The 24796-nt window shown below is 45.0% G+C and overlaps 1 protein-coding gene across 1 annotated transcript in view; it reads left to right on the forward strand.

The window, feature by feature from the left end:
- The first annotated feature begins 20687 nt into the window (after positions 1 to 20687).
- ASB9 (ankyrin repeat and SOCS box containing 9) overlaps positions 20688 to 24796 on the forward strand; it is an 88990-nt gene continuing 84881 nt past the window's right edge. Inside the window, exon 1 of the mRNA XM_073668071.1 lies at positions 20688 to 21115. Within this exon, the coding sequence (XP_073524172.1) occupies positions 21034 to 21115 (82 nt within the window). The 5' untranslated portion in view covers positions 20688 to 21033. The remainder of the gene's footprint in view (positions 21116 to 24796) is intronic.

The following is a 24796-nucleotide window of genomic DNA, read 5'->3' on the forward strand; positions in this document are numbered from 1 at the left end:
ACTGGCTGTCCCAGTTTGAACTCCCCAGGAAGAAGCGGACAGCATCGAGACCATCCTCATGGTCAATGCAAGGGTAGAGAGATTCTATATCCGCGGTAACTAATAACATATCTGATTCCACAAAGATCCCGTCCACCCTCCGTAGCACGTCCGTCGTGTCCTTCACAAAAGATGGCAAAGTTTCCACCATAGGTTTCAAGTAGTAATCTATGTACTTACATACTGGTTTGCATAAGCCATCAATTCCTGACACGATCGGACGGCCAGGAGGGTCGACGGGATCCTTGTGGATTTTCGGAAGGATATAGAAAGTTGGGACCTTTGGATATTTAGTTATCAGGCCTTCAAAAATTTGTTTTGTAATTATACCCAGATCCAAAGCCGCACAAAGTAAGGAGTGCAGCTGAGCCGATAAAGAAGCGAGAGGTGAAAAAGATAATTTTTCATAGGTATTCCTGTCTCTCAGTTGTCTGAGATCCTCTTTTTCTTATTTATTTATTGGCCAGATAACGATGTTTCCCCCCTTGTCCGCAGCCTTGAAAACTACATCATCAAGTGCCTGTAGCTCTCTCAGGGCTTGTCTTTGTCTATAATTAAGATTGCTATGTCTTCGTTGTGTAGAAATTTCCCTAAAATCATCTAAGACTAACTTCATGAAAATCTCAACAGCTGGGCATAAGGACAGGGGGGGAAACCTCGTCGATCTAGGTACAATATTCTGAGGGAACATACCTTGTTTCTCAACACTCTGCTCCTGCAATAATTCCTTCAAAATGGAGAGAGCTTCCCGCTCAGCTGCACTGTCCAAACCAAAATCCGATGAACCACGGTTATTCAGTTTTTTCAAAATGAGTTTGCAGGAGAAGATATATAGATCTTTCATAGCTGTAAACAGATGAAATGGGTTAGTTGGTGCAAAGGTCAAACCTCTACTCAACACTTCATATTGGGCTTGGGTAAGGTTATGGGATGACAGATTAATTACCTGTAAATTGGTCTTAATTTTTTTATTCTGTTGATGATGTGTTAAATTCTTTCGTTTAGCTGCCAATCTAGTTTTGTTATATCTATAAGCAGGGATTTGGTCTTCACTTCCTTCCATATTTGTCTTGGTTTAAATTTCATCCCCAGATGTAAAGGATACCACAGATCCAGACCTTGAACGGGATCTGGATCCAGTATGATAGCTAGGCCGTGAACGGTTGGCATTCATTTTCCACTTATAAACCGACCAGTCGCCCTCTCATTAAGATCTCTCTGGAACTTATTTGTTTTGGTGGATACAATTTCTTTCTCCCATATCTGGAAGTTATGGTCCAGCTCTTCACTAAGTTTCCTCAATGCATCGGTTGGTAACTCCCTTATTAGGGTATCCTGTAGTTCTTCTATCTCCTTCTCTAGATTATTCAGTGTAGTTTGATTAAAATTACATAGTAATTCCATAAACCCTTTTGAGCATAGATCCGCCAGATCCTCCCATTTGGTCCTAAAAGTATCATCTTCCAACTGGAAGGATGGAAATACTTGTACCCTTAATCCTCGGGGAATCAGTCCTCTTTGGATGTACTTCTCAAGGAATGCACGGTTCCACCATGTTTTTATCCTTTAATTTAAAAGGATCTTAATTCTCACCACCGTTTCCTGTAAACCCTTGTCACTGGTATCAGTCATGGAGCCACTATGTGGGACCATTATTCTGTATGGAGGACTATGTGGGGCCCATTATACTGTATGGAGGACTATGTGGGGCCCATTATACTGTATGGAGGACTATGTGGGACCATTATTCTGTATGGAGGACTATGTGGGGCCCATTATACTGTATGGAGGACTATGTGCGACCATTATTCTGTATGGAGAACTATGTGGGGCCCATTATACTGTATGGAGAGCTATGTGGGACCCATTATTCTTTATGGAGGACAATGTGGGGCTCATTATACTATATGCAGGACTATGTGGTGCCCATTATTCTATATAGAGGACTACGTGGGGCCCATTATTCTGTATAGAGGACTATGTGGGGCCCATTATTCTGTATGGAGGACTATGTGGGGCCCATTATACTGTATGGAGGGCTATGTGGGACCCATTATTATTTATGGATGACAATGTAGGGCCAATTATACTGTATGCAGGACTATGTGGGGCCTATTATTCTGTATAGAGGACTATGTGGGGCCCATTATTCTGTATGGAGGACTATGTGGGGCCCATTATTCTGTCTGGAGGATTATGTGGAGCCCATTATTCTGTATGGAGGACTATGTGGGGCCCATTATTCTGTATAGAGGACTATGTGGGGCCATTATTCTGTATGGAGGACTATGTGGGGCCCATTATTCTGTCTGGAGGATTTTGTGGAGCCCATTATTCTGTATAGAGGACTATGTGGGGCCCATTATTCTGTATGGAGGACTATGTGGGACCATTATTCTGTATGGAGGACTATGTGGGGCCCATTATACTGTATGGAGCACTATGTGGGGCCATTATTCTGTATGGAGAACTATGTGGGGCCATTATACTGTATGGAGGGCTATGTGGGACCATTGTTCTGTATGGAGGGCTATGTGGAGCCCATTATACTGTATGAAGCACTATGTGGAGCACATTATACTGTATGGAAGAATGTGTGGAGCCCATTATTCTGTATGGAAGACTACGTGGGGCCATTATTCTGCATGGATGACTATGTGGGGCTCATTATACTGTACACTGGTTGGCCCGTGAATTTGTCCAAGTTTTTCATACTGGCCCTCTGTCTGTTTGAGTTTGACATCTCTGGTTTAGAAACTGACCTGTGTTGTGAATTGTTAAATCAACAGCACAAGCAAAAGTGGTCACCACCAAGCATGAAGAGGCGGACCGCTACCGATGTGTCAGTGCTTCTATAATGCAAGTGACACAAGGTAGCACATCACTGAATCTAGTGCACATTCAAATACTGTCAAACTGAGCTTTATTTGTACAAAAATAAGTAAATTACAAAACACGTGATAACAAGACCTGTTTGCATACACCTTATAAATATGGGACAAGCAAAAATTTTTACCCACAATAAAGCACCCAACCTGTAACACAACTCTGTAGGACTTTAGAGCTACTAGGGAATGTGCCAAAAAAAAACAGCCAAAGAATACAACAATAAAGAAAAGTTTGCAATAAACACTCATATTACATAGAAAATGCCTAGTGCATACATATGCGGCAAGTAAACTTACAATACATTACAACGTGAGAAGACAGATGAGTTTTGAATGAAGAGTATGGAGAGAGCGGGAAAGAGTCGTATCACTCAACTATGAGCTTCCTCAGGGGAGGACTGAAGGATGTATGCTGCAGGCAGAGCCACCTCACACGTATCAATAAACTAAGCTTCCTCAGGGGAAGAATGAAGGATGTATGCTGCAGGCAGAGCCACCCCACACGTATCGCTGAACTAAGAGCTTCCTCAGGGGAAGAATGAAGGATGCATGCTGCAGGCAGAGCCACCTCACACGTATCGATGAACAAAGCTTCCTCAGGGGAGGAATGAAGGATGTATGCTGCAGGCAGAGCCATCCCACACGTATCGCTGAACTAAGAGCTTCCTCAGGGGAAGACTGAAGGATGTATGCTGCAGGCAGAGCCACCTCACATGTGTCAATGAACTAAGCTTCCTTAGGAGAGGAATGAAGGATGCATGCTGCTGTCGGAGCCACCCCACACGTAGTAATTAATTAAGCTTCCTCAGGGGAGGACTGAAGGATGTACACTGCAGACAAAGTTGCCCCATACGTATCACTGAATTAAGCTTCCTCATGAGAGGACTTAAGATTGTATGCTACAGACAAAGTCACCTACACATATCACTGAACTAAGAGGTGCGCATTTGCCTCTCTTGATTTTCCTTTGTTCATCTGCAAATTTGCTGCACGAATTTTGCTACATGTGTAACCTTAACAATTAGTGATGAGTGAGTATGTTCTGTTAACCGTTTCAGCGAGCATGCTTGGGTGCTCACCGAGTAACTTAAGCGTGCTCAGGCGTTATGTCTTAATCACTCCGTGCACATGATTTGCGACTGTTTGACAGCTTTAATACATGTGAGGAATGCCTAAGAAACAGGCATTCCTCACATGTATTAAATCTGTCAGACAGTCGCAAATCATGAGCACGGTGTGACTCAAACATAACACCCGAGCACTCTGAAGATACTCGGAAAGCACCCGAGCGTGCTCGTAAATCTTAAGTAACGAGCATGCTCGCTCATCACTATTAACAATACATTCATCTCACAATGATAACAGAAATATCAACCAATTTTATAGATTTATGAACATTAGAGAAAAATGTATTGGCAAAAAGAAGCAAAATAATGCACTCAACCCCTGCAGTGGAAAAAAAATTAATCTTGTTTGCTGCTTTGGTCACTTACTTTAGTTTTACTCTGCACTTCTTTATATAAGGTGTAGGCTCAATAACTTTGTAACTCACAGGCAGGTGATGTGTATTTTCCTCCAAATTTATCACTGTCAGTTTATTAATAATGTCATGCACTTACATAGGGTACTTGGAACATAACATTTGGCATAGGCCGTTTTTGGTGATTCCTCCATATATAAAGTCAACTTCAATTCCTCACTATTTTCAAGGTCTCTGTTTTCTCTCAATGAACATAACATATCCATGTACAGATCTAAAGGCCCCCTTACACATTAGATAAAAGTCAGACAAACTGGCAGACAGACCAGGATTGGCTGACCATCTAATGGGTATTGAGTAGTGTTGAGCGAGCATGCTCGACACTGCTCGGTACTCGCCCGAGCATCACGCTACTTGGGATGTTCGGCGAGCACCGAGCATTTCCGGGTTACTCGGGCGGGAGCTTGGGTCTCCGCCCTGCATGTTTGGCGCTCTTTACAGAGCCAATGAACATGCAGGGTTTGCCAGTCAGTCACTATAATGCCGCAGCCATGTTGGTTGTGGGCATTACATTGATTGGCTGGCCGCACAGCGTCACCTCGAGTATTTAAAACCGGGCGCCGCCATCTTGGACACAGATGGCCGGGATCAGCTAGTGTAGAGAAAGTGCTGCTGAGCTAGGGAGAGATTTATAGTGCGAAATAGGTCGTGTAGGGTCTCTAAAGGCTGCCAAATCAAACAAACAGTCCTTCTCAGGACTAATATCCATCCCAGATATCAGGCAGGCAGGCAGGCTGTATAGGAGACGCAGTGGTTATACCAGCAAACGCTGCATTACAGTCCTGTGTGGTGCTGCTCAAATTGCTAGAATTAGCTACCGGTCTCGGGGGCCAGGAAAAATCCTTTTTTTTTCATCTAAATCCTCTTTTTTTTTTTCCCTCCTTCACACTGTACAAATACCCATCTTATTAACCATTTGGTGTCCCCCCCCCCCCCAAAAAAAAAGTGTGTCTGTGACAGTTCAGACACAAATATGTCTGTTTAAAAGAGTCTGGTGTAGGCCAGAGAAATAGAAGTGTAGTTTTGCAGTTCCATGGTTCAAGCCTCTGTATTATCCACTTTTGGGCCATTTTTACCTTAAAAAAGTCTGGCATACCCCAGTAAATTATAACTGTGGTTTTGCCGTTCCACGGTAAAAAAACTCTATTATCCAGCTTTTGGTATTTTTTCCGTAAAGAAAAACAGTAATAGTGTCTCCCTGATTGTTCAGACACAAATATATCTGTTTAAAATAGTCTGGTGTAGGCCAGAGAAATAGAAGTGTGGTTTTGCAGTTTCACGGTTCAAACCTCTGTATTATCCACTTTTGGGCCATTTTTACCTAAAAAAAGACAGTTTGAGTGTGTCGCTCACTGTTCAGCCGCAAATATATCTATTTAAAATAGACTGGTGTAGGCCCGAGAAATAGAAGTGTGGTTTTGCAGTTCCACGGGTCAAATCTCTGTATTATCCTGCTTTTGGCATTTTTTGCCGTAAAGAAAAACAGTAATAGTGACTCCTGATTGTTCAGACACAAATATATCTGTTTAAAAGAGTCTGGTATACACCAGTAAATTATAACTGTGGTTTTGCCGTTCCACGGTAAAAAAATCTCTATTATCCAGGTTTTGGTATTTTTTCCGTAAAGAAAAACAGTAATAGTGTCTCCTGATTGTTCAGACACAAATATATCTGTTTAAAAGAGTCTGGTGTAGGCCCGAGAAAGAGAAGTGTGGTTTTGCAGTTCCACTGGTCAAATCTCTGTATTATCCTGCTTTTGGCATTTTTTGCCATAAAGAAAAACAGTAATAGTGTCTCCTGATTGTTCAGACACAAATATATCTGTTTAAAAGAGTCTGGTATACACCAGTAAATTATAACTGTTGTTTTGCCGTTCCACGGTAAAAAATCTCTATTATCCAGCTTTTGCTATTTTTTCCGTAAAGAAAAACAGTAATAGTTTCTCCCTGATTGTTCAGATTGTTTAAAAGAGTCGGGTGTAGGCCAGAGAAGTAGAACTGTGGTTTTCCTCTTCCACGGTTCTAATCTCCTTTTTATTACCCTTTTTCCATTGATAGTGCTAGTGTAAGCTATTTTACTTCATTTACAATGGGCAAGGTGCGTGGCAAGGGACGTGGAACTGGCCGTTCTAGTGATGGTGTGAGCAGAGGACGGGGCCGTGGCCAAGGTGAAAATGTGCCACAACCAACAGCCACATCTTCTCACTCCCAGTTCTTGACCGAATTACTAGGGAAGCACAGAACAACACCAGTATTGTGAACTGATCAGTGTGAACAGGTTATTAATTGGATAGCAGATAATACTTCCAGTTACCTGGGCACCACCACCTCCGTTCTGTCTTCCACACGGTCAAATCTTAGTAGCCGTGAGTCTCGACCGCATACTCCTCCTCACCCTGATGCTCCTTCCTCCCACCATGCCGAGTGTCGTCAGATAGCAATTGATCCCACACTTGGACACTCTGAAGAGCTGTTCACTGGTCCATTTCCAGATTTGTGCCCCTCGTCTGCTCCGCTTGAAGTGGTGAAAGAGGAGATCCCATGTAGCGATGCCCAAATATTTGAACAGTCACGGCCACAGGAAGTCGACGCTGGCAATTTGTCACAAGAGGTGGACGATGACGAGACACAATTGCCAGGAAGTGAGGAGGAGGATCGTGGTGCGCAAGTGGAAGAGGAGGAGGTGGTGGATGATCTAGTAACTGACCCAACCTGGCAGGAGGACATGCAGAGTGAGGCCAGCAGCACACAGGGTGAGGGAGGCCTAGTACCCCAACAGGCAGGAAGAAGCAGTGTGGTGGCCGCACACAGAAGGCAGGCAACAGTTCCCCATAACACCAACACGAGGGACGTTGCCAGTACAACCTGTAGGTCTTCCAGAGTCTGGAATTTTTTTAAAGACTCTGCTGATAACCCCAAAAAGGCCATTTGTACCACCTGCCATGCCAGCATCAGCAGGGGTGACAAAACTACCAGCCTGACCACCACCAGCATGATCAGGCACATGGCAGCAAAGCACCCGACTTTGTGGGGTGAACCCCAGGGTCCACGACCAGTGTCAGCGGGTGTCACCACTGCTTCTTCCGCTGTTGTGCGTGCAATAGAACCCCCTGTTGTGTGTGCAAGGCAATCCCCTGTCCATACTGCATGCAAAGATGCCCCCTCCTCTCAGTCTTCACTTGTTATGGCAGTTTCTCAAGAAACAGCATCAACGTCCATGTCCACGTCCCACTGCAGCGTTCAATTGTCCATATTCCAGAACTTTGAACGAAAGCGGAAATTCGCAGCCAACGCCCCACAGTCCTAAATTCGCACATTTCACGACTGCTTGCATTGGAAATGCTGCCTTTAAGGCAGGTGGAGACGGAATCCTTCCGCAACCTTATGGCGGTGGCCGTCCCTCGGTACTCGGTCCCCAGCCGACACTATTTTGCCCGGTGTGCCATCCCCGCACTACACAAGCACGTGTCCCAAAACATCTGCCGTGCCCTCAACAACGCAGTTACTGGGAGAGTCCACCTGACAATGGACACGTGGACAAGTGCTTGTGGCCAGGGACGGTACATCTCCCTGACGGCACACTGGGTAAACATAGTGGAAGCCAGGACACAGTCGGACCTTGGGACGGAACACATCCTCCCCACACCGAGGATTGCGGGCCCTATGTCAGTCAGAGTTGCCCCCACAGTGTACAGCTCCTGCACATCATCCTCCTCCTCATGTTCAGCCTCCATCTCAGATATCACCATATCAGTTACAAGCTGGAAGCACAGCAGTACTGCCTCCACCAAGCGGCAACAGGCTGTGCTGAAACTCATAAGCTTAGGTGATAAACCTCACACTGCTTGTGAGTTGTGGACAGCTGTGAAAGAGCAGGCAGATCTGTGGCTGAGACCGCTGAACCTACATCCAGGCATGGTCGTGTGTGACAATGGCCGTAACCTTGTGGCGGCTCTGAGGTGAAGCGAGATCACACACGTACCATGCCTGGCTCATGTGCTTAACTTCGTGGTTCAGCGGTTTCTTAAATCGTACCCCGAGTTGCCAGATCTGCTCGTCAAAGTACGCCGCCTGTCAACTCATTTTCACAAGTCGGCTAAAGCTTCTGCCGCCCTTGCTGTGTTGCAGCAGCATTTGCAGCTTCGGTCACACCGACTGGTGTGTGATGTCCCCACACGTTGGAACTCTAGCCTCCACATGTTGCAAAGGATTTGTGAGCAGAAGAGAGCAGTTGTGGAGTACCAGCTGCAACAAGGCCGTTGATATTCAGGTCAGACTCCACACATAAGACCTCAGGAGTGGACCTGGATGTCTGACATATGTACCATCTTGACAAACTTTGAGGAGTCCACCAAGATGGTGAGTGGCGATGACGCCATCATTAGCGTTAGCATTCCACTTGTCTGTCTTTTGCAACGCTCTCTGCAGAGAATTAAAGAGGAGGCATTGCAGCCAGAGTATGATGAGATGGATAAAGAAGCCGTAGCGGTCAATTACACACAGCCAAGCCTCATCTCATCCCAATGTGCATTGGGGGACAATGAGGGAGAGGAGGAGGAGGAGGAAGAACAGGAGCTGGTATCATGCGCTGTAGACGGTAGTACCTGTACAACTGTCATACCGTCGGTTCAGCGTGGGTGGCCTGAGGACAGGCGGGAGGAGGAGGAGGAGGAGAGCATGGTCAGTCATCATCTTGGTGAGGACACGGAAGTCTTGCCTGTTACCAGTCTGGCACGCATGGCTGACTTTATGTTACGCTGCCTTAACCGTGACCCTCGCGTTGTCAAAATGTTGGGTGACAGTCATTACTGGTTGGTGACACTTTTAGACCCCCGCTACAAGGAGAACTTTCTCTCTCTTATTCCTGAGGTGGAGAGGTCTACAAAAATGTGGCAGTACTAGAAGGCCCTTGCTGCAGAACTGTTAAAAAAATTCCCATCTGAACACGCTAGCGGCAGAGGTCACAGTTCGTTGCCCAACCAAGGCGTACATGCGAGAGAGACGCAACTCCAATCCAGCAGAGGCAGGGGAATACTGTCAACATTCTGGGACAGTTTTCTGAGACCCGCCCAGCTTACAGGCCCTGAGACGCGGGGTACTCTCACAAGGAGTGGAAAGTTTCAAAAGATGGTGAGGGAGTACCTTGCCGACCGTACCAGCGTCCTCCGTGATTCCTCTGTGCCTTTTAATTATTGGGTATCCAAGCTGGACACTTGGAATGAACTCGCTCTGTACGCCTTGGAGGTCCTGGCCTGCCCTGCCGCTAGCGTGTTATCGGAGCGTGTTTTTAGTGCCTGTCAACTGACAATGCTGACAAGCTGACCCTTATCAAAATGAACAAGGGCTGGATTGGGCCAGACTTCTCATCACCACCGAATGACAGCAGAGTAACATAAAGTCAAATCCACTGTGTTATTTCGGGAGGTGTATTCACATGCACCGCTTTACACCCACACATGGGTATACGCTTCCTCATTTCGGCTGTTTTATGCTCTTCTCCTTATCCTCAGCCTCCACCACCACTATACCACCAAGGTGACCATGGTCCGTGTTGCCATTATTGCAAGTTCCTCCGTCCTTATTTTTGGCAGCTTTTGCTTGGAAGGCATAAGCGAAGACTATGAGAGACCCACTCCCCAATAATGGGAATAATGTTTTTAAGATGCTGTACTGTATGGCTCTTGTAAGGGGCATTAAAACAGTCTTGTTAAGCTACTGCGACCTCCACGTCTCTTCCTAGGGGCATTAAAACCGTCTTGTTAAGCTACTGCGACCTCCACGTCTCTTCCGAGGGGCATTAAAACCGTGTTGCTAAGCTACTGCGACCTCCACGTCTCTTCCAAGGGGCATTAAAACCGTCTTGTTAAGCTACTGTGACCTCCACCACTTTTCCTAGGGGCATTAAAACCGTATTGTTAAGCTACTGCGACCTCCACCACTTTTCCAAGGGGCATTAAAACTGTCTTGTTAAGCTACTGTGACCTCCACCACTTTTCCAAGGGGCATTAAAACCGTCTTGTTAAGCTACTGCGACCTCCACCACTTTTCCAAGGGGCATTAAAACTGTCTTGTTAAGCTACTGTGACCTCCACGTCTCTTCCGAGGGGCATTAAAACCGCCTTGTTAAGCTACTGCGACCTCCACGTCTCTTCCAAGGGGCATTAAAACCGTCTTGTTAAGCTACTGCGACCTCCACCACTTTTCCAAGGGGCATTAAAACTGTCTTGTTAAGCTACTGCGACTTCCACGTCTCTTCCGAGGGGAATTAAAACCGTCTTGTTAAGCTACTGCGACCTCCACGTCTCTTCCAAGGGGCATTAAAACCGTTTTGTTAAGCTACTGCGACCTCCACCACTTTTCCAAGAGGCATTAAAACCGTCTTGTTAAGCTACTGCGACCTCCAAGTCTCTTCCGAGGGGCATTAAAACCGTCTTGTGAAGCTTCTACGACCTCCACCACTTTTCCAAGGGGCATTAAAACCGTATTGTTAAGCTACTGCGACTTCCACGTCTCTACAAAGGGGCATTAAAACCGTCTTGTTAAACCACTCTGAACTCAACAGCTCTTCCAAGGGGCATTGAAATGTTGTTTTTAATTACCTCTAACCTCCACGACTCTTCCAATGGGCATTGCAGTTCCTCCTAATTTTAGTCATTATTTGCTTTTCAATGCAAAGGCGAAAACTAAGGGAGACCCACTCCCCAATAATGGGTAGAAGGTTTTTAGTACGCTGTAATTCACGTCTGTTTCAAGGGGCATTGCAGTTCCTCATAATTTTTGGAAAGCCTTCCATTCATTGCTTAGGCCAACAGTGTACAGGAGACCCAGTTGCTATAAATGGAAAAAATGGTTTAGTTAAGGCCCTCTGACCTCCATGTCACTTCCAAGGGGCATTGGAGTGCCTCGAAAATTTTGGTAGGCATTGCACTCACTGTATGCCCTATAACTGTGTAGCCGAACCACTCCTTTTGGTACAGAAACATATCCTACAAGACATGTGTGGTTGACTGGCCTGATATTGATGTGAATGGTCCCTGTTCCTCCTGCTCTTTCTCCTTTGCCACCACCTCATCCATCATTTATCACCTGAAGCTTTGTTTTAACGGGAGTCATAGAACTGGGATAGTAGCAGGAAAACATCCAGCAATACTCGGAGGAGGTAGGATATGCGCCAAAAAGCTGACCACCTCAGGCCTAGCCGCTACTACATACATGCGCTTGCATTAAAAGAAAACAAAGCAGATGCTAACTTCTATCATCATCATCATTCTCCTCACCTTGGCACTCTCAACTCCCCTGATGGAGAAGCCAGGGCCCACTGGAGGAGTCTGGTTCTCTGGTGGGCTCGTCCAATGCTGCCCTAAAGCTGGCCAGGCTAAGAAAAGTGTGGGGGAAGGTCACAGGAGAAATAGGGGCGGCTGGGGACCATTTATGGACACCCGGCCGCCCCGAGGCGGCTGGGGACCGTGTGTGGACACCCGGCCGCGGGGCGCCTGGTGACCGAGTATGGACACCCGGCCGCCCCCTGGCGGCTGGGGACCGAGCGTGGACACCCGGCCGCCGGGCGGCTGGGGACTGAGTATGGATATCTCGCTGCCGAAGCAGCCATGAGGTAGTGGCCAGCTTCGGCCTCCTCCATACTAAAAGGCCCCATTTCAAGTGCAAGCTATCAGTATGGCATTGCAGCTAGGGGGTGGGTGGGTGGCAGGCTGCACACTTACGCTTGCATTCCAAGAAAACAAAGCAGAAGCTAACTTCTATCATCATCATCATGCTCCTCACCTTGGCACTCTCAACTCCCCTGATGGAGAAGCCAGGGCCCACCGGAGGAGTCTGGTTCTCTGGTGGGCTCGTCCAATGCTGCCCTAAAGAGGGCCAGGCTAAGAAAAGTGTGGGGGAAGTTCCCAGGAGAAATAGGGGCGGCTAGGGTCCAGCCTGTGGGTGGGTGGGTGGTTGGCTGCATATTTGCGCTTGCATTGCAAGGAATGGGGGAGGTACAATTGAACACTGCCCTGGGACAAGGACTTGCACGGGGATAGTTGCAAGTCTGCATCTTCTGATGCGGCAAGGTTTTAGGAAGTGACCTGGGAGTTAGAGATGCTTCCAGGGGTCTTCCCCATGCTGTTCCCATGTCTATTCCGCACTGTATGCATGTGTCACACAGCACATGGCCAGATAAGGTTGTAAAATGTTAAAATGACATTTCCCGGTGAATGCATTTGTCACAGTTGAAAGCAATACAAAAGTGCAAAAATGCATAAAAAATGCTACTTGTGAACATAGCCCAAGGTGTAGAGGAGTATTTTTGTTTTTGGTTATTTATTTTACCTTATACACACGTCTTTACCCTGGAAAGGAAATTTCTTAACATATTTCACAGGAAAACCGTTTCAGTTTCGTTTTTGAACGTTTTATTGTGAGCCTGTAAAAGTGGCTTAATACCTCTGACCACGTTGTTGACAGCAGTGACCTGGGGGTCAGAAATGCTTCCTGGGGCGATCCCCATGCTGTCCCCATGTCATTTGAGCACTGTCACTATCGTTTTGGGCACTTTTTAGGCTTTCTACAGAATGCCTGGGGTGCCGCCGCAAAAATGCTCGGGTCTCCCATAGACTAACATTGGGCTCGTTGCTCGGGTTGAGCACCCGAGTATCACGGCGAGCTCGGCCCGATCTTCGAGCACCCGAGCATTTTAGTGCTCGCTCAACACTGTATTGAGGTCATCCAACTCTCCAAAAAGATGAAGTCGGGAAAGAGAAGGATCCAACCTTTGGAATTTCTGGGGGTAAGAAGCCACTGTTGGGAAAGTGTGGCAGTGGCTGTTTCACAGAGAACACAGGAGCGCTCTGCTGGGCCTAGCATTCCTCGGTATGGGGGAATCGGAGAGATAGCTGATGACTCAATGACCATTTGGCCAACAGCTTGCTAAAGTGCATGGGGACATAAATAATTCTCTCCTTTCTTAGAAGTTGGTCTATTTGTATGACGTCTGTGCGAGAGACTCAATGCGATTTCTCAGAGAATTACACATGCTGGTAAAAGCGTAGCAAACTCTCAGCAGTGAGTATTACAACTCCTCAGAAATATGATGGATTTAACAGCTATGTTCACCCAACTTTTATGTTTCATATCAAATGCTCAAATCACAGATATGACAAAACAATGTTTGACACATGAACATCCTGACTAAAACATGCCTAAAACAAACAAAGGTAAAAAAATATTAATCCATGGAATATTTATAGTTTTTCCAGATCAGATAAAAAATTAGTGTGCCTTTGGGCTTTTATGGTGGCTGAGTTCTTTGAGGTATAGACTTCACATATAATAAATAATATTCCATATCAAGCTGCTTCCAACTTATCGCTTGTCAAATCAGCTGTTCGGGATACAGTGATTGATCAATTGTTTACATTTCCACCATAAAACTTTAATTGGATCGAGAACTGGAGAGTTTGCTGTCCCTTAGATTGTTATGCCTTTTCTGTAGGAAAATGCTCTGTGCTTTGCGTGGACAGCAAGGTTGCTCAGTGTTTAGCACTGCTGCCCTGCAGCGCTGGGGTCCTGGGTTCAAATCCCATTAAACCTTATTTTCTATAGATGAAAAGAGAAAAGTGTCCAACATGTACAGTATGTACAACCGTGTTAAAGTAAAGATTGCCAACTCCTCTGGTCCTTTACCACAGGGTTCCCCAACTCCAGTCCTCAAGGCCCACCAACAGGTCATGTTTTCAGGATTTCCTTAGTATTACACAGGTGATAATTGCATCACCTGCACAGGCAATAATTCCATCACCTGTGCAATACTAAGGAAATCCTGAAAACATGACCTGTTGGTGGGCCTTGAGGACTGGAGTTGGGGAACCCTGCTTTACCAGACATATAACCCCATATCATAAATGAATGGAGAAATTAAATGTTCTTATTCAGGCTGGATTTGCTATCAAGAACAATGATTTTTTAGTAAACTTAGATATTTTTTCACTCGATGAATGAGCGTTTTGCTCGTCCGTTGGTCAACTGGCAGTCTGCTTACATTTCATTATAATCAGGAAATAAGTTCTCCAAGGAACACTTGTTCCTAATAATTGTGTAGCGGACATGCTCCCTTAGACGCATACCATGTTGGTTTTAATCTTGTTTTCTAACAATGTTTTTCCATTGTTTCTATTGATAACTATCTTGTAGGGTCATGTTTTTTATCAATCTACAAAGCCCGAAAGCTCGGTAAGATCTGTTAAGCATTTCCTTGTATAATTCCAAACAAATTTGCATTTTAGTAAGTATTTGTTTCAGAAATGCAAATTACAATGTGATTCCTTATTTTTTTCCATGATTCTACAGTTTTCTCCTGCACTTAATTATTGTCACGATCCCATCGCTCACTGTGTCCTAGGGATGCAGTGAGTGACAGCTCAGTCGTCCTATAGATTGCAGGGGCGTGTGGGCTATCAGTATTGTGAGTGACAGTTCGGCCATACTATAGTATACAAAGGTGTGCTGGGCTGTCAGTTTTGTGCATGGGATTTCCCTGCAGCGAAATTAGGTTGGGCCTGCTGGAAGTCCTTCAGATGTCGCCCTTTCAAGGTGATTGCCTGGCTATTTAGTTGGCTGGCTATGCTTGGTCTATTGCCAGTCATAGCTCTTGCACAGTAGTGTGTGTGCGCTTTGTGCTCAGTATTCTCTGACTCTGATCTTTGTTGCCAGACCTTGGATTTAGCCTCTTTGACCATTCGCTCAGATTGCTCCTTTGCCTTGATGTTCTCTGACCCTCAGTGCCTGACCTCAGACTTGCTCTTGACTATCCATTTGCCTTATCCCTTTTGTCTCTGATGCACTCACTTGGTTTTGACCTCGGACTCCTTCATGTCCCTGCCTCAGGGCTAGTCCATGAAAAGTGACTCAGCGTCACAATTATCTACTTCATTCTTAAAATAATTAATTTGAGGCATGTTTCACATAGTCACAATTTTATCTATGGAACAAATATAGTTTGGTGTCATATCTGTGATTGTGGTGATTCCAGATTTAACTTTTGCCAGGAGTTATAGGTTTATACAATCATTCTCCTGGATGTAAACAAAAATATTTTATTCAAAGCAAGCAGACATCCAAAAATGAAGAGAAAGTTAGGTACTAACTATATTGCTGCAATCACTGGGTAGAGATTAAATTTTATTTGATTTTTTTTAAACCATCTTATTAATGCAGGAGGTTTGTTCACAATGGCAAATTTCTGCAAATGAAAAATCCATTCCAATCATGACACATCACAAATGTTTTGCTCTCCTGGATGGAAAGATGTATTTCTTCAAGAAATATGCCATACATGGCTATTCCCCTTGTGCTGCAAGAAGGTCATCCATCTTAAATATAAGTATGTAGGAACTGCTATTGCCCGCACTCTGCTCTATGAATTGAGTATGAACTGCTGCACTTTGTTACCAGCAAAACTTACCACCGTAATGATTGCTACATTTGTATGTTATTTAGGGTCCAGGTAATCACACACAGTGTGCACATACACAGTGCAAACCATGTTTACTTGCATTACAGGTATGTAAAGAATTTACAAGGTGGCTTCTCATTGGGCTTCATCTACTACATATGCGGAAGACAGGTGTGTAACTATAGTGAGTGAATGTGTTCCAGTGCACCTAGACCCAATACTACTAAAGAGAATCTGTCACCAGGTTTTTGCTACTACAAATGAGAGCAGAATGATGTTGGGGCAGAGACCCTGATTCCAGCTATGTATCACTTATTGGGCTGCATTCCGTCATTTTGATAAAATCCCTGTTTTCTCTGCTGCAGATCTAGCAGTTCTCTGAATGGTGAGCTCTGTATAACCCACCCATACTACTGATTGTCAGCTTTCTGCTTATGTACAGTGTACCCACTGCCAATCAGTTGTGGGGGCGGAGTTATACAAGGCTCATAATTATGGTGGTCCTCCAGTCAGGGGCAGCATCCCGCGGTGCAGCTGCACCGGGGCCCGGAGGTGGAGGGAGGCCCTTGCAGGACGGCTAATACTGAGGGCAATCTGGCCTGCTTATCAGAGCCCGAGGCTCTGGGGGGCCCATGGCCAGATTTCCTTCATCATGTGCAGAGGGCAAGGAGCGATCCCTGCAGCTCCGCTACCTACAGGAGAAAATGGTAGCGGAGCGGAGCTACAGGAATCTGTCCTCTGCTTCCTGCCAGGAGCTTTCTCCCTGACACAGGCATGCATGGCTTGATGATGTAAGAATGCAGCGCGTGCATGTGTCAGAGAGAAAGTTGCCGGCAACAACGATGCTGCGAGGGAATGATCAGAGAGGTGAGTGTTGTTTTTTTGTTTGTTTTTTTACTAATACACTGGGGAGAGGTCCAGGACAATGAGGGGTGGTGGGGGAGAACAATTATGAAGGTGGAAGAGATGACAATGATGGGGATGAAGGAAAACAATGATGGAGGTGGGGGAGAACAATGATGGAGGTGGGTGAGACAATGATGGAGATGGGGGAGATGACAATGATGGGGATGAGGGAGAACAATGATGGAAGTGGGGGAGATGACAATAATGGGGATGAGGGAGAACAATGATGATGGAGGTGGGGGAGAAAATGATGGAGGTGGGGGAGATGACAATGATGGGGAATCAGGAGAGCAATGATGGAGGTGGGGCGACAATGATGGAGGTGGGGAGAGGACAATGATGGGGATGAGGGAGAATAATAATTGAGGTGGTGGAGTACAATGATGGAGATGGGTAGAGGACAATGATGGAAGTGGGGGAGAGCAATGATGGAGGTGGAGGAGATGACAATGATGGGGATGAGGGAGAGCAATGATGGAGGTGAGAGAGAACAATCATGATGGAGGTGGGGGAGATAACAATGATGGGGATGAGGGAGAACAATGATGGAGGTGGGGGAGAACAATGATGATGGAGGTGTAGGAGAGGGCAATGATGGGATGATGGAGGTGGGGAGAACAATGATGAGGGAGGTGGGGGAGAGGACAATTATGGGGACGAGGGAGAACAATGATGGAGGTGGGGGATGATGGGGATATGGGAGATGACAATGATGGGGATGGGGGAAATGACAATGATGGAGGTGGGGGAGATGATAATGATGGGGAAGGGGAGAACAATGATGGAGGTGGGGGAGACAATGATGGGGATGGGGAGATGACAATGATGGGGATGAGGGAGAACAATGATGATGGAGGTGGGGGAGATGACAATGATGGGGATGAGGGAGAACAATGATGATGGAGGTGGGGGAGACAATGATGGAGTTGGGGGAGAGGACAATGATGGGGATGAAGGAGAACAATAATGGAGGTGGGGAGAACAATGATGATGGAGGTGGGGGAGATAATGATGGGGATGAGGGAGAACAATGATGAAGGTGTGGAGAGGACAATGATGGGGATGAGGAAGAACAAGGATGGAGGTGGGGGAGAGCAATGATGGGGATGGGGGAGATGACAATAATGGGGATGGGGAGAACAATGATGGAGGTGGAGAGAGCAATGATGGAGGTGGGGAGATGACAATGATGGGGGTGAGGGAGAACAATGATGAAGGTGGGGAGAGGACAATGATGGGGATGAGGGAGAACAATGATGGAGGTGAGAGAGAACAATCATGATGGAGGTGGGGGAGATAACAATGATGGGGATGAGGGAGAACAATGATGGAGGTGGGGGAGGACAATGATGATGGAGGTGTAGGAGAGGGCAATGATGGGGATGATGGAGAACCATGATGGAGGTGGGGAGAACAATGATGGAGGTGGGGGAGAGCAATGATGGGGATATGGGAGATGACAATGATGGGGATGGGGGAAATGACAATGATGGAGGTGGGGGAGATGATAATGATGGGGAAGGGGAGAACAATGATGGAGGTGGGGGAGACAATGATGGGGATGGGGAGATGACAATGATGGGGATGAGGGAGAACAATGATGATGGAGGTGGGAGAGATGACAATGATGGGGATGAGGGAGAACAATGATGATGGAGTTGGGGGAGAGGACAATGATGGGCATGAAGGAGAACAATAATGGAGGTGGGGAGAACAATGATGATGGAGGTGGGGGAGATAATGATGGGGATGAAGGAGAACAATAATGGAGGTGGGGAGAACAATGATGATGGAGGTGGGGGAGATAATGATGGGGATGAGGGAGAACAATGATGAAGGTGTGGAGAGGACAATGATGGGGATGAGGGAGAACAATGATGATGGAGGTGGGGGAGAGCAATGATGGGGATGAGGGAGAACAATGATGAAGGTGGAGGAGAGGACAATGATGGGGATGAGGAAGAACAATGCTGGAGGTGGGAGAGAGCTATGATGGGGATAGGGGAGATGACAATGATGGAGGTGGGGAGAGTAAAGATGGAGGTGGGGGATACGACAATGTTGGGGATGAGGGAGAGCAATGATGAAGGTGGAGGAGAGGACAATGATGGGGATGAGGGAGAACAATCATGATGGAGGTGGGGGAGATAATGATGGGGATGAGGGAGAACAATGATGAAGGTGTGGAGAGGACAATGATGGGGATGAGGGAGAACAATGATGGAGGTGGGAGAGAGCAATGATGGGGATAGGGGAGATGACAATGATGGAGGTGGGGAGAGTAATGATGGAGGTGGGGGATATGACAATGTTGGGGATGAGGGAGAGCAATGATGAAGGTGGGGGAGAGGACAATGATGGGGATGAGGGAGAACAATCATGATGGAGGTGGGGGAGATAATGATGGGGATGAGGGAGAACAATGATGAAGGTGGGGGAGAGCAATGATGAGGATGGGGGAAATGACTATGATGGGGATGAGGGAAAACATTGATGAAGGTGGGGGAAAGGACAATGATGGGTTTGAGGGAGAACAATGATGAAGGTGGGGGAGAACAATGATGGAGGTGGGGGAGAGGACAATGATGGAGATGAGGCAGAACAATGATGGAGGTGGGAGAGAACAATGATTGGGATAGGGGAGATGACAATGATGGGGATGGGGAAATGTCAATGATGGGAGAGATGACAATGATGGGGATGGGGGAGATGACAATGATGGAGGTGGAAGAGGAGCAAAGGAACAGCATCCAATCCAGGATGTTGAATTCAACTCTTTTCTCTATTCTGCCATCAATATATACAAAGTTTGACCATAAAATGGTCTTTATTTATTTATTTTTATTTATAAAAACCATTTTGTGGTCGAAACATTGTATATATTGATGGCAGAGTAAAGACAAGAATTTAATTCAACACCCTGGATTGCATGCTGTTCCTTTGCTCCTCTTCTGTCTATTTATCCCAAGTGGGTTCCTTGGGACTTGGAACAGGTGTCACTCTTCAGCTGGTGCTGTCAGCCAATTTTCTTTTACTTGAATGATGGAGTAGGGGGAGATGACAATGATGGAGGTGGGGGAGAACAATGATGGAGGTGGGGGAGAAGACAATGATTGAGGTGGGGGAGAGGACAATGATGGAGGTGGGGAAGAACAATGATGGAAATGGGGAGAGAATAATGATGGATATATTTTGATTGATGCGTGGCTAATGGTATATTGCTGTGAGTGTCCGCCCCTGCCTCCAGTGATAATAATCCTAATATACTGATAAAACAGTGTATTTATGAAAACTACAGCAAACAGCCCAGTAAGTGACACATCGCTGAAATCATGGTCTCTGCCCCTACATTAACACTGTACAATATAATGCGTTCTTCCATAGATTGTGTGAAAATACACATAGTTCATCCATACAGCTGTAGAACTCAAGATAAGGAAAAACTCCAAGGGTGTGTGCCCTCGACTATTTTTATTTTCAGGCAGGCAAACCCACCGAGTTTTCCAAGTGGATCATGCTTTGGTAAATGCTAGCATTTTTTTTTTTTCTAAAGCATCATTTTTGTGTTTCGTTTTTTTGCATGTTCATTCTTTTAAGCGTTTTTGAGCTTTTTCAGATGGATTTTGGAGCCAACCTGCCTGGAAAAGGACGTCATGTGCACATACCCTTAGACATGACATGCTCATTTATGCCAGTCTTTAATGTCAATTTTTACTTAAGTATATTTGTATATGTACTGCTGCTGACATATTAAGCTGTTGTGTTAATATTGTTTTTTTTCCCCTATCATCTAAGTTCCTCAGGCGTTTTTAGATTCTGCTGAAGTTGCCTAACTGGATTACTGAGCTCCCCACCCCCTCTCTCTCCTCTCACATTTTTTTTTTTTTGCAAAGATATACTTTTCATTGAAAGAAAGTGCATGCCGGTTGTATTCTCCAGATGATTGGCCGTGGTTTTCTAAAAGGATGTGACTTCAATGCAGCTTTTTTGTTTGTGAACTGTCGGGATCTTCATGAAGTTTGGGACTGGTTGAGAGAGGGATGATATTCTTATTGCTCTAGGGTTACCCAGGTATTACTGAGCTCTTCTCACTGCTACATGTTCCCACAGGACTCCATTAATGCAATACCGTACGTCACTCATGTAACCAGGAGCTTATATTCTCTGGGGAACCTGGACTTTCAAGGTGTCACAAAGATCTTATTATAAAGGATGGAGTCTGAACATGGTGGTGGCTCTCAGGACGACAGAGGTCAGCCACCAGTAACGTACGTCTCTAACCCCCTAATGTCTGGTGAGTATATTTTACATCTAGTGTGGAAATGATAGCATTAATTATTTAATAACCTGCAGGTCATTATGTCTTATTGCCCTATGCAACTTTTACTATATGGCGGTTTTATGGTGCAAAAAAATTGGAAAAAAATGGAGAAAGAAATTGCAAATGAAACACGAGCGTCTATTCTGCATGGATGGGGGTGTTATTTGTGCAGTTTCCACCTGAATGGTTCCATTGTTGTAATTCCCATTGATACCTTTGTGATAGTTCTACTGTAAGGTGATATACCTGGAAGGAAATTGCGAATTAATCTGTTTATTAACATACATTGTATGAGCGCATCAATACCAAAAGAAAGAATTAACGACCAAGAAATCCAGAAATAAGATGATTAAAAATGTATTTAATTTTTATGATATATAAAGGAAGGAAAAAACTTGGGTGTGAAAAATTGAGGGCACAGACCCAAACAGGGGAGAACAATGTGCATAAAGACAATATAAAAAAAAAATATATGAAAAAGAAAAAACATAATCATGCAAATATAAGCATGTCATACATGGATGTATGAATAGTATTGATCATGGAAATCATTGATCATAATAAAGGTCATCATTGAGGTGCATATAAATGATATGCTAAAAAGTAGCTATATTCTGTATGACCAGATACAAATCCCATTGTAAAAACACATATCAAGTAGTACATCTAAACATTGAAAAAACATGCAAGTACGAAAATAATGAATCCATACTAGTATTATGATCTCCCCTGTGTGGATGGCGCCTGCCCTGTCGAGCGTTTCGCTACTCTGCCATCATCTGGGGAGTTCATGCACATGCATATTACAGATCCATATCATTAAAGTAATATTTTCACCTTTTAAAATGTTGGCATAATACTAAGATATTTCATCACATTATGATCAGTGGAAGTCCAACCTCTGGAACCCATGTGTACAAAGTAGCAGTGTTTCCAAGGTATTCTATAATGTGGACATATAAACTACTGCAGCGTTGTGAAAAAAGGACATTTCCAATCAATAAAAGAATGAAAAAGAAGTATTACTACTTTATGTAATAATCATAATAATAGTTATACAAGACATCTTATAGCTCATCACACTCAAATGCAAGGACTTTTTTTTGCTGATTTTCTCTGTTTCACCTTTAAATCCTGCGACAGCATGTAAAAAGGAGCATTGAAGCTCAGAGTATTCATGAGGGTAGTGGAGCCAGATTCTCACTGAGCGGTTTGTACATTGGCCAGAACACCTCTGGGACACAAAATATTCAGCACTGGCTCATCCAACAGGAAAATTACTGGTTATCGGGAGCACTGAGTGACAGAAAGGAACTGTTGCTTTAGTCAGAGAAGGGAACTTTGGACTTATTCTGAAATCATCTGTGTTTCTCATTAACTTGGACACTTGAATTAAAACCAAATATTTTCAGGTCAGGGAAATGCAATATGGTGAATGCAACATTAAAATCAAGGATTAAGAACCACAATAACATAGTATAGTGATTTAACAAATATTATATACAGTGGGTGTGGAAAGTATTCAGACCCCTTTAAATTTTTCACTCTTTGTTTCATTGCCGCCATTTGGTAAATTATAAAAAGTTCATTTTTTTTCTCATTAAAGATCACTCTGCACCCCATCTTGACTGAAAAAAAAAACAGAACTGTAGAAATTTTTGCAAATTTATTAAAAAAGAAAAACTGAAATATCACATGGTCATAAGTATTCAGACCCTTTGCTCAGTATTGAGTAGAAGCACCCTTTTGAGCTAATACAGCCATGAGTCTTCTTGGGAATGATACAAGTTTTTCACACCTGGATTTGGGGATCCTCTGCCATTCTTCCTTGCAGATCCTCTCCAGTTCCGTCAGGTTAGATGGTGAGCGTTGGTGGACAGCCATTTTCAGGTCTCTCCAGAGATGCTCATTGGGTTTAGGTCAGGGCTCTGGCTGGGCCAGTCTAGAATGGTCACAGAGTTGTTCTGAAGCCACTCCTTTGTTAATTTAGCTGTGTACTTAGGGTCATTGCCTTGTTGGAAGGTGAACCTTCGGCCAAGTCTGAGGTCCAGAGAACTCTGGAAGAGGTTTTCATCCAGGATATCTCTGTACTTGGCCGCATTCATGTTTCCTTCAATTGCAACCAGTAATCCTGTCCCTCCAGCTGAAAAATACCCCCATAGCATGATGCAGCCACCACCATGTTTCACTGTTGGGATTGGGTTGGGCAGGTGATGAGCAGTGCCTGGTTTTCTCCACACATACCGCTTAGAATTATCACCAAAAACTTCTATCTTTGTCTCATCAGTCCAGAGAATCTTATTTCTCATAGTCTGAGAGTCCTTCATGTGTTTTTGAGCAAACTCTATCCTGGTTTTCACAAGTCTTGCACTGAGGAGAGGCTTCCGTCGGGCCACTCTGCCATAAAGGCCCGACTGGTGGAGGGCTGCAGTGATAGTTGACTTTGTGGAACTTTCTCCCATCTCCCTATTGCATCTCTGGAGCTCAGCCAAAGTGATCTTGGGGTTCTTCTTTACCTCTCTCACCAAGGCTCTTCTCCCACAATTGCTCAGTTTGGCTGGATGACCAGGTCTAGGAAGACCTCTGGTGGTCCCAAACTTCTTCTATTTAAGGATTATGGAGGCCACTGTGCTCTTAGGAACCTTGAGTAATGCAGAAATTATTTTGTAGCCTTGGCCAGATCTGTGCCTTGCCACAATTCTGTCTCTGAGCTCCTTGGGCAGTTCCTTTGAGCTCATGATTCTCATTTGGTCTGACATGCAGTGTGAGCTGTGAGGTCTTATATAGACAGGTGTGTGCCTTTCCAAATCAAGTCCTATTAGTTTATTTAAACACAGCTGGACTCCAATGAAGGAGTAGAACCATCTCAAGGAGGATCACAAGGAAATGGACAGCATGTGACTTAAATATGAGTGTCTGAGCAAAGGCTCTGAATACTTATGACCATGTAATATTTCAGTTTTTCTTTTTTAATAAATTTGCAAAAATTTCTACATTTCTGTTTTTTTCAGTCAAGATGGGGTGCAGAGTGTACTTTAATGAGAAAAAAAATGAACTTTTTATAATTTACCAAATGGCTGCAATGAAACAAAGAGTGAAAAATTTAAAGGCGTCTGAATACTTTCTGTACCCACTGTATATTATATATACTGTGCGTGTATATATATATAAATATATATATATATATATATATATATATATATTGCTAGGCATTGACCGGGATCGTATACGAGGGATGTTATATATCCCCCAGAGACCTATTAAATCAATTGGAGTGCATTGCAGTCACAAGCTCACCTGCGGCTGAAATGCAGGAATGAAGGTGAGCATTGACCTGGTCAGGCTATCTGGCTAAGGCAGATTAGTAAAACCCTTCATTTCTGGAGGAGGCTACAGGAAGGCAGTGGGGCGACCTCCTCCCTTCAACCCGGGTTTTCCAGTGGCTTTTGCCACAGGTCCTTTAAAAATCCTGCACTAAGGATTAGTGCTGTTCAGTGTTGGGACCTGCTAGGAGCATAGCAGGAAAGCTTGGCGTGCCTGTGAGCAGCTGAACCCACACCTGAGAAGGCTCTGCACCCGTCAGGCTCTGAGCGGCCCGGCGCGGCCGTTGCCCACGGCAATCATTGTTTAAGGACTCATGTTAACCCGGCTGTG

The sequence above is a fragment of the Phyllobates terribilis genome, unplaced genomic scaffold (genome assembly GCF_046119375.1).
Source record: "Phyllobates terribilis strain yellow unplaced genomic scaffold, ASM4611937v1 Scaffold_2__4_contigs__length_985480577, whole genome shotgun sequence".
Classification (NCBI taxonomy): domain Eukaryota; kingdom Metazoa; phylum Chordata; class Amphibia; order Anura; family Dendrobatidae; genus Phyllobates; species Phyllobates terribilis.